The sequence below is a fragment of the Elgaria multicarinata genome, chromosome 8, assembly GCF_023053635.1.
Source record: "Elgaria multicarinata webbii isolate HBS135686 ecotype San Diego chromosome 8, rElgMul1.1.pri, whole genome shotgun sequence".
NCBI classification, from domain to species: Eukaryota; Metazoa; Chordata; class Lepidosauria; order Squamata; family Anguidae; genus Elgaria; species Elgaria multicarinata.
The window spans coordinates 51,299,747-51,315,793 of record NC_086178.1 but is presented as its reverse complement, the minus strand read 5'-3'; the positions used below and the strand labels follow the sequence as shown (position 1 = coordinate 51,315,793).

Below are 16,047 nucleotides of genomic sequence, written 5' to 3'. Positions count from 1 at the left end.
GTGGAGAACCCAGTGGATCTCTTCTTTATTTATTCACAGCTGGCAGACTTGCATACGGCAGCTGAGGTTGGTGGCTCCAACGCCAGTGGGTGATGGTGGTGAATATGCTCCAGGTTTCAGTCAGAACTCTAAAGGAGTTATCTCAGCATCTTGGATGGCTCCTTTAGAGTTCTGATTAGTTCTGACTGAAACCCGGAGAAGATTCACCGTCCCACTGACATTGGAGCCACCAGCTTCCACTGGCATCTGGCCTGGAGAAGTGAGGAAAATGGGGCTTCCTTTGCCTTGTCCTTCCCCATCTACTCCTGCTTCTGGACAGACCCACTTAGGAGAAGATTGCCAAGGACTGTGCTGTTCTAAAGGCCTTCACATAGGCACGTGTGTATGTGTGCTATTTACCTGCTGTGTGTGGTCCACGTATCTTTAAAAATATTGTGCTTCTATTGCAAGGGACCTTCATTTTTGGAGAAACTCAAAGCATTATATTCTGTCCTTGGGAAAATGCAGTACGTCCTTCAAAGATGGAGTACATCCACTGATACTGTACTTGCCATAGAGGATGTGGCTGGGTAGTGTTCTGAGGTTCTGTCAGGCCTGGATTTTGGGACAGGTGCTCAGGGCCCCACTGAGCACAATAGGAAGCAGGGCTCCCAAATGCAGCATGGCTGGTTTACTATTTTTGAAGTAATACATACTGCCATCCCAAGTGGGAGAGTCCAGTGTGGCATAATAGTTAGAGTATTGGGCTAGGACCATGGAGAGCTGGGTTCAAAACCCCACTCAGACACTGGATGACCTTGGGCCTGTCACACTCTCTCAGCCTAATCTACCTCACAGTGTTGTGGTCAGGATAATTGGGTTGGGCAGACTATGTAAGCCATCTTGAGCCTCTTGGGGGGTGGGAAGGTGGGATACAAATATAATAAAACCAATCAATTGATTTTAGGGTGGATTCCTGCATTGAGCAGGGGGTCGATGGCCTTATAGGCCCCTTCCAACTCTACTATTCTATTTTTCTATGAATTAATTAATTAATGTCAGAGTCCAAAATTACTGAACTACACCATGCTGCTTGCTCCATTTTGCGAACATCTTTTACTTGTTTTATTGTGTTTTTTGCTTTTTCAAAAAATGTTAAACATTGCACACACTTTCCTTACGCATCCTCAGTGCTGATTCTTGTTTGTGGCATTTCTGCTTTTCTGTTTTCTACATAGAACAAATGGGTCAGTCTCCGCACAAAAGAGTAAATGGGAACCAATCTGAAAAATGGCAACATTCAGAAACCCAGATTGGAACTAATAATAATGTTTGTTCTATTTGTTTTGCCTTGAATAGATTCTAAGGTATTAGATTTTGATGTACACACATAGCAAAGGGGCATTCACTTCTGTTTGAGGGAAGGGAAAATGAGCCTTTTATGATGGTGCTTGCTGCTGCAGTTTTTAAAAACAAGTATAAAAAATAATCTATCCATATCTATCTATATATCTACACACACAAATGTGACTCCTGCAACAAAATATTGGCTGTGCTCAGACAAAATGATTGCCAGCGGGTGGGTGGGTAATAATCAACTCAACAGTTGTTTATCTAGGGAGTATTCCCCACACAACACTCATCCCCTTCCCTCTCTCCCCCCTCAGTCCTCCCGCTAGTATCCCATCACCCATTGCTGCTGAAAATCTATCCAGCCAGCTGGACTAGAGTGGCTAATCCCAATGCTGCAGCAAAAATGTGGGGTTTCTGCCAGCTGGACCTGCCCCCTGCTCTCTGCCTGGGTGGATGCCGACCAATCAGTGGTTGCCATCTGCCCGGCCACCCTCCACTGAGACTCTGGAGTGAGGGTAGATGGAGGATGCACCATACTCTCCTTGTTCCGGAGAAAAAAGTTGGTGTATGTTCCCAACCTTTTTACTTTGCAGCTTCATGGAAAAGCCCTGGGATGGCTGCAAGGTGGCAGCTGCATTGTACTATCAAAGCAGTGCCACTGTGCAGCCACCCCGGGGCTTTTGGTGCATAGAGACAGCCCCCAAGAAGCCAGATCCTTTTGGCATGTGGATTCAGTCACATGTGCTGATGCTTTGATTCCCTTGGTCTACCATAGGGGTGCAGAACCTCAGGCACAGGAGCCAAATCTGGCCTGCCAGTGGGCTGAAAGATCCTTACAAGATGCCACGTCAAAGCTCCTGGAAATGGTTCAGAGCAGTGGGAGGAGCTTCATGCCACTCTCAAATGTTATGAATGCTAGATGGCGCAGGAAGCATTTCCGGCAGCTTCCAAGTGGCAGATATAGCATCATCTTAAATTGAAAGAGAGGCAGGAAGGGTTCTTGAATCAGCACTCAGAGTTAACCTTATGTGACTTGGACAATCATAAGGCTGCATCTGGAGCACTGTGCCAGTTCTGGGCACCACATTTTAAAAGGACATTGACAAGCTAGACTTGTTCACAGAAGGATGACCAGGATGGGGAAGGTTCTATAAACTATCCCCTATGAGGAATGGTTGAAAAAGCCAGGTAGGTGTAGCCTAGAGAAGAGACAATTAAGCTGAGACAAGATAGCAGTCTTCAAATATCTAAAAGGCTGTCATGCAGAAAGAGGAGCATTCTTGTTCTCTATTGCTCCAGGGGGCAGGGACTAGAGTCAGTGGGTGGAAATTGCATAGAAGCAAAGTTTGACTAAGTGTTAGAAGCTTCCTAATGGTAAGAGCTGTCCAACAGTGGAAAGTCCCTCAGGAAGTGGTGGACTCTCCTTTCCTGGAGATATTTAATGGGATGGCCAAATGCCTCACTTTACAGAGGACTGACCTCAATTTTATTGAGATGGCACAAAAGAGTATTTGAAGGTGCCCTCTATCTGAAGGCTGTCTAGTCTGGTGTAAAGTAAAAACAAAACAAACATAAGGTGGAAGAGCAGTCAACTGAGGCATTTTTGAAGTTGCCCATCAACAGTGACGATCTGGACCACAGAGCAAACAGGCACACAGGTCACCTGGTTAGTCTTCTTCACTATGGAGAGAAGTATTGTATTTCTATTTAAAGTTATGATTTCTAAATTTGAACCTATACATTTATATATGCAAACGTTATGCAAATTGGTGTCCTAGTTGGACATCCTAAGTCAGCACCCTAATGTAAGCAGAGGGTGGGTAGTTTTCTGTCAGAGGTCCTGCACTGAGCAGGGGTCAGACCAGATGATCTCCAGGTACCATCCAACTCTATGATTCTATGAAAACACTGCCATAACCTGGACAATGATGAACCACAATGATGTAGCAACAGCTTAAGTATTCTGGGAAACTCACCTCAATCTCTACATAGTCGTGGAGCTTCTTGCAAGTGGCAGCAAAGGTTTCCGTTGTGCCAAATTCAAAGTACCACAATTTATTCTTCATTCTGACATAAAGAACAAAGAGAGAGGGGAGGTGTTATAGAAGGAAATATTCATGAGAATCCTTTTCTGCACATATTGTCCCCACTTGCCAGTCACAGAACTTTGCGTCCACTGCAAAAGTTTGCAGCACTGATGTGCTGTAGAGAAGTACCATACTGCCACTGGAAAGAGGCAGGATCTACACTACTGATTTAAAGCACTTTATAACAGTTTTGACAACTGTTGGGGCGCAGGACACTCTCCATATTCAGTTGTCAAAACTGTTATAAAGCACTTTAAAGCAGTAGTGTAGATGCAGCCAGAGACAGAAAAGAGCATCTCCCAGAAAATTAGGGCCCTTGCATGGCTGAATTATCTGCTGGTCATGGTATGCAGATAATTCATGTGTGCAATATGGCCTGGTGAAATGCAGGAGATGGGAAGACGCCCAGGCCTAATCAACCGAGGCATTTTAAAAGCATGCACACATGGAAATGGGAACTTAGACAGCTTATTAGGTTCACCATATGAAAAGGAGGACAGGGCTCCTGTATCTTTAACAATTGTATGGAAAAGGGAATTTCAGCAGGTGTCATTTGTATGCATGAAGCACCTGGTGAAATTCCCTCTTCATCACAACAGAGCTGCAGGAGCCCTGCCCTCTTGACCAGATACAAAAGAGGACAGGGCTCCTGCAGCTGTAACGGTTATGATGATGAGGGAATAACACGAGGTGCCGCATGCATCACCTGCTGAAATTCCCTTTTCAATACAACTGTTAAAGATACAGGAGCCCTGTCCTCCTTTTCATATGGTCACCGTGCGGTCTAGACAATCAGTGGAGATACACCCCCAAAGACCAGCACTTGCACAGTAGACCCACCAATCACAAATAAAAGCCAATTGTGTGATCTCCAATCTATAAATAATAGATGGCAGGGGAGTTGCCTTGTTGTGGAGAGCTAGCCATATGACAACTGGCTTCCTTAAAAAAAAAAGTAGTATAATTGTGCACATTAGTACTGATAACTTTAAAAAATACAATATAATAAATGCAAAAAATTATGAAAACTTTTTCATGAATGGAGGTGGAAAGTTTGCTGCAAGAGAGAAAACCCTGCTATTTTAAAAAGGAGGCCGTGTAGAGGATCACTTTCATACTGAAGTCGTAGGACGGAGAAGCATGTCTCAGTCCCATAAGAATTAAAAGTGTGTGGGGGGGGAGTGAAAAAAGGATTTCAGTGAAAGGGAGGATTGTTGCTGGCAAGGACCTCCCTATAGAACATCCTTCCCCATCTCTGCAGCCTCCAGATATACTGGACTACAACTCCCATCACTGATGGTGGCTGAAGATGTTGGGAGTTGTAATCCAACACTGGAAGCTGCCAGGTTGGGCAAGGCTGCTACAGAGATTCACCCTCTGTAATATGAACCCTAGTTGTTGGAGGGGTGGAACCACCAGAGGCACAAGTCCACATATGTGGTGGGATTGCCCACTGGTGCAAAGGTTTTGGGTCTAGGTCTTTCCTGCTGAGGTCACACAACAAGATATAACACTACCTGCAAAACTGGGACTACTATCTCTTTATATGGACTCCAATATACAAATAAGACATAAAGAGCTCCTGACTTTTTTCCAGACAGCAGCCAGGTTGGTCATCACAGCTGCTAACTGAAAACCAGCAGAGGAAGTTTTCCTTCTCATATGGAAACAGAAAAGTTGGGACCATAGAGAAACTCACTAAACATCTTCAGGTACAAAGGGTCCAAGTACAAATTGACACTTTCTATGGAATATCGTAACCATTTATTGAATTTGCTAATACCGAGAATAATACACAGCAATCTTCTAAGAGACACACAGAACTCTATGGTTTATTAGGATGAAGAGTGATAACTTTATAAGATAATCTTGCTTGTACCAAATAGAGATCCTGAGAGAACAGAAAGAGTGTAAAGAATTTGACTCACATGTGGTGTACTTAAATTTGTTACTGTTCATTGTTACTTTGAAAGATTCAATAAATAAACAAATAGAGGCCCAGGTGGGACGCAGATTGCAGAATTATTGCCACAGGCTAAAACTTTTTTTGTCCACTCAGGCATTTTAACGTATGAATGTTTTCATTGTTAAGGAGTTTATCTGTTGTTTCATTTTTGTATTTATGTTGTGATGTAATTGATTGTACAGTAGCCTGAAATTCTAAATAAAATGACAGGCAGGGTGGTACTAAAATATTTTAAATTAATAAAAAAAACCAAGCTTTTCCTAGATACAAAATATGGAACATCCAGTGCTGGGAAAATGCATTATTTCTCAAAAAGAAGCAAGACCACCAGGGATGACCAGCCAGATTGCATACAATGAATCAGTAATAACTGTGTGCTTATCATGCTAAACAATAATCATGTTGAAGGCCCTGGGAGATATGGCTACTCTCTCTGTCAAATACTCAGGATTTCTCACTGGAAGATGCGTTTGGCTGAGCTACAAATATTAAGGCAGCTGACATGAGGCATCTTGATATAGAAGTCCAACACATTTGGAATGCACCAGGTTGGGCCAGGTTGCTTTGATCCAGGGGTGAGCAACATGATGTGGTCCACAGACTGCATGCAGCCTCCCCAGGCCATTTTTGTGGGCTTCCCTGCACCTGCTGCTGAATTTGTTGCAGTAGCAGAAAAAAACAATGATTTCCCTTGCAAATAAAGTGGGGGTGCACATGCCTTATTTGCAAGCAGAATTTGCTGTTGCAAATTTGGCAGCCATTGCAGTGTTGGAGGGGTGCACCTCCCCATGGGTTCTGGTGTGTGTGTGTCTGTGGGGGGGGGGGGAAGCAGGCCCCTGCCCCCTGGAAATGAATAAATAAATATGCAGAAACATTGGGATCTTACATGATTTTCAGTATTTTCAGAGGGATTTGCCCAGGAGGAATTCCTGAGAGGCACTGTCAATTTCCATATAGGCAGATACAGTATAAGGGTCCCAAGTTTGTGTAACCAACCTAGTACCTTCCCTTTAGATCCCCAATGAGGACTATGGGTCTAGTTCCACAAGCAAATTAAAGAGAAACAGCAAAACGTAAAGAGGCTTAGGATGGATGAGAAACCCGCCTACGTTCAGTTGAAGAAGAAAAGGCAGAGAAGACAGGTTGATTTACTAAATGCAAACACACACGTCAGGCAGTATTTATTTTTGCCATGCTATGTGCCTCATCCTGACATTGCTAGAGTTGTCGTCAGAGGTTCAAAAATTGCAGGGTTAAAATTTTGAAAAGGGAATTAGGCATGTCTGCATAACATTTGCTTTGATGTGGTCTGTCACCTGTTAAAAACAATTTGCAGATTTTGTAGTGTTTTATTCATTATTATTATTATTGTCTCTTTTCTCGCTCATGGCGGTTTTTCTAGATGGACATGACAGGCTTTGCCAGGTCATGCTGTCTTTTACTGATTCAGGAATTTCTTGACAATTGAGCATGTTTAAGTATGACTGCTTTCTGGATGTTGGTGTGGATGTATTTTGGTAAGCCCAGTTTCTGAAGATTTTCTATATAGTTTTTTTGTTGTGATGTCGCTGACTGATGTAACAGAATAATTGTGACCTTTTCCTGTTGTCATAGTTCTTTAACTTCCATGGCCAGTGGTGTATATTTTTCTCTCTTCTTCTCTTTCTTTTCTACAACATTTTTGTCATTAGGTATTGCTATGTCAATGAGGTACGTGTGTTTTTCCTTTTTGTCTATAACTGTCATGTCTAGTTGGATTATGATTATAATTATTATCTGTGATTGACTAGGGAAATAAGCTTCATCAGGCAGTAAGTGGACTGATGAAGCACTGGGAATTGTGCTGAGTAAACAAGTGATTTATTGCACACTCGTGATTGGCCATTCACGGACATTTATGGGTCCATTCCATGACATGTAATTATGCTACATGTTCCAGAAATGCAGTCTCTTAACCAAACAGCTGAGATTTTCAGGATCCACTTTCACACATTCAGCATAAGGGGCTATATTCTTCCATGTCTTGGAGCAGTCTTGCAGATTCTTAGAACCGAAGGCTTTCATTCAGAAATGTGTGACCTTTCAACAGTTACATGCATTGAAAGGTACACACATTTCTGTTGAGGGCTTGTAGAAAAGCAAAGTGTGTGAGTATGGGAGCTTATGATCAGCTTGGTCCAAGCTGTTTCTGACCCCTTGACCAGTGCTCTTCTGCTTATCAGTGAGATGTGGAACAGGACAATGCCTGTTTCTTCTGCTTACTTTGCTGATAACCCCTGTCACTTGCTGTTTGCATTCCCAATTCAACAGACCTTAGCTGTGGAAAGCCTGCTTCGGCACCCAAAAGCTTAGAAGCGGTCAAAGCTAAGGTGGGTGAAGAGTGATTCATCTGATCCTTCACTAGCCTGTTGCAGGGAGAACCTAATAAAAAGAGGGATTTCTGATTGGGGGTACACTCCAGTTCCTGCTTAAGATCACAGGTGTGTGTGCGCTTGTTCTTCGACACTATAGTGGGAGAGAGATGGCTCTTCCTATCAAATGGGGTGGTCATGTGCCCTGCTTTACAGAAGACTCTCCTCTGTTTGAAGGGTTGTCAGAAGTCAGTCCACTATCTGATGGGCTATCCAGTCAAAGCCTGGCTTGGAGATGAAGAACCACAAGAAGGGAGAACAGGGGCTTTGAAGTTGTCCATCAATAGTTAGTATCTGGGCAGTAGACTGAGCAGCCTTAACTTATTTTCAAAATAAGCTGCTATGAGTAGCTTACTAACCCATCATGGCTTAAATTGATGTCCAGTCTTCCTCACTATATTGTAGGGAAGTGTTGCATTTCTATTTAAATCATAGTAATTATTTCTAAATTTAAATCTATACATATAATCAGGAGTGATGGGCGAGTGAGAGACAATTTAGGTAAGGAGAGTCCCCTTCACCCCAATTTAGGAGGGCAGTATGTTTGTACTGCTTCCCTTACCTCAATTTAGGAGGGCAATATAACTGCACTTTCCCTCTTTTTATATATTACACACCTCATGGCACCTCTTTGGCCTAAGATGACTTCATAGCAATCTGAAGGGCCATGGTAACCTAATAGACTTTGTTTACAGGAAGTGTCTTCACTTCTGTGCTTCATTCCTTGTACCAAAATTCTCACTCAGACCCCCAGAAGAAACCTTTCAAAGGTTTAAAGCCTGGTGTAATGCTATAAAGACAGAAACAGCAGCTGTTCTGCTCCCAGCCACCTGTAGGTGGAAAAACACACACGCCAAACTAAATAAGGCAGCCTTGAGGCATTGTGCGTCTCACTGGGCAGTGCCCAGACTTTTCCGCCGAATACACCTTCCTTGAATTGTGAGGTGTGCTGCTCCATCTTAAACACATGCTTACCTTTCAGAAGAGTTGTCTGCTTGGAGTGCTGTTGAAAAGGAAAACTTCCGAGCAGTGATATTTATGTGAGTCACAGTCTGTGACCTACCTAAATGGGACAACTAGAAAATGTCTATACAGAAACGTCTCACAAAAAGCAGGCAGCTGATCTGATTTCTTCGGCTGGAGACAGGCATTCTTTTTCGAGATACTTGAAAGGGGGGTTGTAAAGGGCTTCTTTACAAATGAGTGGTAGTGCATGATTATTTCTATTCTCCCGCTGTTGTCTCTGGCCAAATTAGGGTGACCACTTACATTGCCCCGCCCCAAAAGAGGAATTGCATTGCCAAAAGACAGGACAAAAGACAATTTGCATAACATTTACATATGCAAATGTGTATGTATCTGTGCAAATTTAGAAATAATTACTATAACTTAAATAGAAATACAATACTTCTCACCAGAGTGGAAAGGACTGACCAGGTGACCTATGTGCCTGCTCAGTCTCTGCTGTTCAGGTGCTTTTGGTAGGCAACTTCATGGTCCTTGCTGCTTACCATCCTCATGGTGCTTTAGCTTTAAAACAGGCTTGGACTGGATAGCCCTTCAAATAGAGGACTGCCCTCTGACAACCCTTTAAGTAGAGGACTGTCCTCTGTAAAGTAGGTCACTTGGTCCCCGTAGGCCAAATAGGAGTTGCAGGTTTTGAAACAATGGCTGTGTTTGGACAATTCATATCTTGGCTTAATAAGTGGAGACGTGAACGAGCCTTGCATGCAGCCGCTTTACTCTGCCCTCCGCGCAGAGTAAACGAGGAGGTCATCACTTAACTAATTGTTTTTTGTAACATCTGAGCTCTGCAACAAGCCAGGATAGGAAGCCATGTTTTAAAATTGGCTTAATATCCTGGCAAGTTTGGAAGCTGTTAACTAGTTTCCTGGTTTGCACATAATGGGAAACTGTAGTTAATGGAAGGCTTCCTGGCTTGTATGACAGCAGGGGCAAAGCAGCTGCATGCGGGGCCATGAGGCTCATTCATATCTTGGCTTCCTAAGATATGCATGGCCCCACCCTCTTTGCCTTTGGCCCCACTGTTTGGTCTTTGAATCTGCCTGTCACTGGAATGCAGCTCCCAAAGGCTTCTCTGAAATGGACCTGAAAGAGGTTCAGCCCCTCTGCATTAAAAACTTTAGCTCAGGTATTTGTGCCAGGTATATCTACCAATTCTGTCCATGGCTCTGCTCATAAATTCACTTGGAGGAGCCTTTATCTGAGGTAATGTACAATATGGAGTTCTTTCAATAGGTGTTTGGGTCTTCACTTGAATTGCTAGAAAGCCAGACACAAGAATGTGAAAGTCAGGCAGACTGACTTCTAGCACTTGCTTTTTAGGCACTTTTCCTGAAACATCCAGAGCTTGCCCCTGTCAGAGGTAGGATACTGGGCAAGAGGGACCCAGTGACTTTGAAACTTTCTATAATCAGGTAATGTTTCTCACATTGACTTATCTGTCAAGGAATCCCCAGACATCTGCCACAGGACCCTGTTCCATTGCAGAAGGTTCTGTGGCATGGTCTAGTAGGGCAGAACACCTGCCAGGCCTCTTGGGCCTTGTGTTTCCTTGCATGGACTGAGAGCGCATCCTAAAACACAAAGTTGAAGATTGCTGGGAGAGATCAGTCACAGTAGGAAAGCTGTCTGTTTGAGAAGGCTGCCCACCTCCACTGATGTGCTCATTGAGGACATATGTTGGTGCCTTCTATTGCATCAGCCCCTCCACCTGATGGCCCATCAAGTGCAGTTATGCTTACTCCAATTGGGCACTGCCCTCTTTAATCAGCACTGCTACCTGGGACCCTCCACATGCAAAGCAGAAGTTCAGCTACTGAACTACGCTTCCTCCCTGAGGAACTCTTGAAAAATATGCAAAGAACTCCAAGGTTCCCAGGAGCAATGTTTTGAAAAGAACGATTCAAACCCTCTTTGTCTATGCTTATTCCTCATGTCCCATCCTTCCTCAGAGCTGTTATGTAAGCTCCCAAGGCCTGGTGCTGGACCAAAACTGTGTAGACAGTTTGTCAGGCAAGCATATCCATGGATGCTGGAGAGGAAATCCATGGTTAACCATAATAGACCGCAAATAAGAGGTGGGAAGTCATGGCAAGGTAAACAGTGAGTAGAGAAGTAGATTGGGTGGCTTTATAAGAGGGCCAGGAAACTGGCTGAAGGCCAAGTATTTTTGCAGCGGAGAGAGGGAAAAAACAGCATGGAACAAAAAGCATTCTAGGGCATTGGCTCTTAAGTACCATTTCAGTCCACAATGCTTCCACAAGCCCAATACCTGTTCTTAAGCAGTGTGTATATACGCAAAACCCAAATATAATATTTTGCCCTTAATATTAATGGGAAATGAATCCATGTGTGAGAGTTTTCTAACTGCTCAACCCTACTATTCGCAAGACTGTGTGTGCCAACCAAACTGAAATTATGTGATGTTGCACATTTAAACTTTAATACTTTTTAATACTTTTTTTTTTAAAAAAAGGTTCTACAGTAGGGATTTTTGCAAAAATTAAAATTTCCACTTAATGGCTGCAATGAGGAAAGGGATGAGAGCTGAAGAGTAAGAAATGGGGTAGAGGGCACGAAATGGCATTGGGTGGCATGGTGGCCAGTGATCCATGGTTCAGATCCTTAATATTTGAAAGCATATGATTGCTCCTCATTCAAAATTTCATGTTGCAGTACACTAGGAAACCAGCATGCCAGAAATATCATAGAGTTGGAGGGTTCTTGTAGGCCATCTAGTCCAACTCACTGCCGTAGGACATCCAGTTCTAGAGCATCTCCAAACAGATGGCTGTCTAGCCTCTGCTTGAAGATGTCCAACAAGGAAGAGCTCACTCACCCTCGCCCCCCCCAGATATCTGGTTCCATTGTCAAACTGCTTTACCATCAAGACGTTTCTCCTCATGTTTAGCTGAAATTTACCCTTGTGTTACTTAAGCCCATTAGAACAAGTCTTGCTCTCAGGGGCAAGAGAGACCAATTCACTGCCTTCGTCTATATGGCGGTCTCTTGGGTCTTTGAAGAGTGTTCTGATGTCCCTCCTTAGCCTCCTCTTCCCCAAGCTAAACTTAATGCGTTCCTTCAACCTTACCAACCCTCTATACTGCTATGTTCTCTTTTAACTTGAAACAGAGTGTGTGACTGAATTAAGGCACACTAAAGGTTTTAAGCTTAATCCACTGAAAACTGCTGGAAATGTACACAGACTAGAAGTATCACAGACAGAGCACAGAGAGCTTCGACTATTGGGCGGTATAAAAATGTAACAAATAAATAAATAATAAATAAATAAGACAGATATTCTTTCTTTTAAATTTGTGAGGTAGTGTCATATTCCCCGTCTATTCTTCATCAAAGCATCCATTCATAAAATCTTTCAGTTACCTATTTCTTCAGTTTGGACCATTTTCCCCCAGCTTGGACTACACAAGTTGTGGCAAACAGACCATAACAACATAAGAAGAGCCATGCTGGATCAGACCAAAGGCCCACCTAGTCCAGCATTCTGTTCCTACAATGGTCAATGAAATACCTAGGGGAAGCCCATAAGGAGGGTATGAGCACATTATACAGCACTGCTCAAAACATATTGGGTAGGTTTGTGGATACATGTGTCAAATCAAAGTTTGCGAATATACCAAATGACTCAAGATCCAACATCAGGTCAGAAGTGTGTGTGTGTGTGTGGGGGGGGGGACAGGTTCACCAACCTGACATTAAAGCATGACATCAACCCTTCAGTTTCTCATTAGCAATCTCATCCCTAAGGTGTCTTTAGACAGAGTAAGAAAGATTTTCACTTTAAAAGGAAAACTGGAGAGTATTGGAGGTCTGCTAAGTTTTTAAGACATTTTTGGACTACAAGAATCCTTGGAGTATTTCCCCCAAATGCCTCTTGCACAGGTCATTAGGGACAGTCCCCCATTTTTTTTTAATGAATTCCAAACCAGGACCATTCTAAACCAGGAACTGCAAATACAACGTGAGAGCTAGTTCTAACCTGATGCTGTGCCTTGCCTTGATAGCCTGTCCCTGCTGGCCCTGGAATTTCTGTGTAATTACAAAGTGTGAATGAATGAAACTGGGTTTACAGCCAAATTCCAGCAGCTTTCCATGCAAAAGCTAAAACATCAAGACCTGAAAAATGCAATAGCTACAAATCTTACAATGCTCCAGGATTGCATGCCATGGGCCTGATGTAATGAACAGCTACAAAGGGGAAGTGAGTTTCTTTCAGCTACTGTTTCTGGTCTTAAAATGCCTCTAAGTTACAGCTGGGTTAAAGTAAAAACATAAAGAAGGGCTCAAGCAGAGATGGCCAGGTGGTTGGTAGGACAAGAACCTATACAGTCTTGTGGGCAATTTCCTTGGTAAATTGGCCGGATTGGTGATCAGGAGGTCCAGATCTGGACCATGTTCTTCTCATTGCGGACCTAGATAGGAACTATTCCTGATTAATGCTCACTCAATCTCCTCTTGAAAACTATGTGACAGCATTCCCCAACCTGGTGCCCTCCATATGTGTCGGACAGCAACTTCCATCATTCCCAACCAGCATGGTCCCCGGTCAGGAATGCTGGGACTTGTAGGTCAAACATCTGGAATGTATTAGATTGGGGAAGGCTGCTGTATGACAAGGAGACTACACAATCTCCTTGAGAAATTTATTTCATTTCTCAATATTTTACAACAGGACAGACATCTGTAAACTACCACTTACCATATTCTTCCAGCCTGACACTGATTTCTTAAAGATCATGCCTTAAACACAGCTGCCTACCAGTTGTGGAACTACTTCAGGATTTCTTCTATATATTTAAGTTGCTTATTGCAATTAGTGCACACACACACACACACACACACACACACTCCCACCTCATGTGCCACATAAATAGTGAATTATATAAGATGTGGCATCAGTTAGGAAGACAATTATTTTAGGAGGGGCAAATGTCAAAAATAGGACAAGGTGACCGGAATGACCTTGTATTGAGAATTCCTGAGTAGAAAAAAAAGAGTGTCCATACTAGGACCCACAGTGTGTTGGGGAACATGTGACCCTCCAGATGTTGCTAGACTGCAACTCCCACCCAGCCTAGCCAGCACAGCCAATGGTGAGGGATTACTGGAATTGTTGTCCAACAACATCCGGAGGGCCACACTTCTATGATCAGTCAGATCATAGATGTGTGACTGCATCTATGATCAGTCAGTTGGCCAAGCATTTCCCCTGAATGCACATTTCTCTCCAGCATTTAAACACCAACCCAGAAGTATGGGGTGGGGGGAACTATAATGCAGGTGGGCAGACTTCATGTCTGCATGATCTACTTTGTTTTTAACTAGACCCTCAAGGGCCACCAACAGGAACCAGGTGCATATTAGTTGCTCAGGCAGGGGGTCATAATGCTCAGAATTAAGGAACAGGGTGCTTCTGATCACAAGCTCAGTCCAGGGGATTGTGTTTATTACCAGAACCAAGCTCACAAGTCCTTTCACACAGAGATCCACTCCTGCTTCCTCCCAAAGCATTCTTTTTCAGCAATCTAATTTAGAGTAAGAAGAACGCTTTTTAGTTGTTGGAATGTTTAGACAATTGGGAGTCAGAAACTCTTACTGATCTATTGCAAATCATCTAGAGAACTATCAGAAGATCTCAATCTACTTTTTGCCCACCTCTGCCCTATGAAGTGTGAAACCACAGAGGGCAGCCAAAACCATCCCTTGCAAACAGGGAAGGCTGTGCTGGCTAAGATTTCCACCCCGGTCTATTGTGGAAGTGAATGAGACACTGATGTGAGCAAATCTCAGTCAACATGTGGGTCGTTTTTAACAGCTGCATAGAATGACAGAAATGGCTATTTCCATGATGGGTAAAGCTTTGTCAGTTGATTTCTTCCTGCCACACAGCTGTTAAAAGCACAGCGTTGGCCATAGGTAGGGAGCTTACCATAGACTTGCAGGGATCAGATTCAGGCATGCCAGGCCAAGGGAAACCTTTGGCCAGTGCCCCAAGTTTGTCAGAAAAATAAATATGTCCAGCCCCCCCTCCCAAAATCCAGAGAATAAAACCAGATAGAATTTTTTACCAAACAGTATTCTTTCCCTCCTTAATATGCTTTTACCCTAGACAAAAACAGCAATATAGTAGAAAATATCAAAGGTAAACGAGCTTCTTTAAATGAGCATTTTATAGCACGCTTGTTACTGGCCGCTCACAGATGTTCATGGGTAATTCTGATGATGCTGTCAGCCTGCTGTGCATCTCCCGCTCCATTTTCCCGATGTAACACTAAAAAGAAAACCTCAGAAAACCCAATTCTTCTGGCACAAATCAATATTTGTTGGGTTTTCCTACTGTGTGCAGGTAAAGTTGCACTATAAAATGCCCACTAGAGGCTGCTGTCCATTGAGGCTGTACAAGCCATGTGGTCGCTACTCTCTTCTTGATCTCTTCCTTGTGTAATTATAGCTCATTGCAGAAGCGGAAGAGATGCAGGAAGCAGAGCCATGGTAAGGGAACATGACTCCCCCCCATCTGAAGGAGCTCTATGTCTCTCAATACTGTCCATCCTGTCAGCAATTAGGAAAAGCTTTCTAAGCAAGATATCAGGGATGGCCCTATCTCTGGGTGATTGGCAGGAGCTCAGCAAGAATGTCCAATTCCAAATGGTTTAACAATATCAACAACAAAATGACACTTCCTCCTGCCTTAAATTATAATGCTAAAATTAAGAAAGACTGGGGGTGAAGCTAATCTAGAGTGGATGTTGGTGTGGAAGGGCTGTGAGCCACTTCTCTTCAGGCATTCAAAACAAATTCCTAGGCTCAGAATTCTTGAACTGTAAGTGCATCTTTTGCACTGGCTCCACTTGATGGATCTCAATGGTCTAGAAACTAGGGGTGTGCACAGACCCCCCGCTCCGCTTCACTTGCAGATCCGCCATTTTCCGGATCGGGCCGCTCCGCCCCGCCCCCGCTCCGCCCACTTCCGCTCCGCTCCGCCCGGAGCTCCGGATCCGGAGCTCCGTTTCCCCCCCCCATAGGCTTGCATTGAAAGCTAAAAAATTATACAACTTTTTTTCTGTTCAAGTTAGAAACCTCATGTTTGGCACCATGACACTTCATGGGGATATACACACGCATGCCAAGTTTCAAAGCAATCCCATCATCCCCTGATTTTTGGCGAATTTTTGAAAATCGGGCACCCCACACACAACATCCCTGC

The 16,047-nt window shown here is 43.5% G+C and overlaps 1 protein-coding gene across 1 annotated transcript in view; it reads right to left on the bottom strand.

Annotated features, from left to right (window-relative positions):
• The window catches only part of DGKG (diacylglycerol kinase gamma), a 134,742-nt gene that overhangs the window by 29,688 nt on the left and 89,007 nt on the right, over window positions 1-16,047 (bottom strand). The window contains exon 23 of the mRNA XM_063132328.1: window positions 3,309-3,399. Coding sequence (XP_062988398.1) covers window positions 3,309-3,399 — 91 coding nt within the window. The remainder of the gene's footprint in view (window positions 1-3,308; window positions 3,400-16,047) is intronic.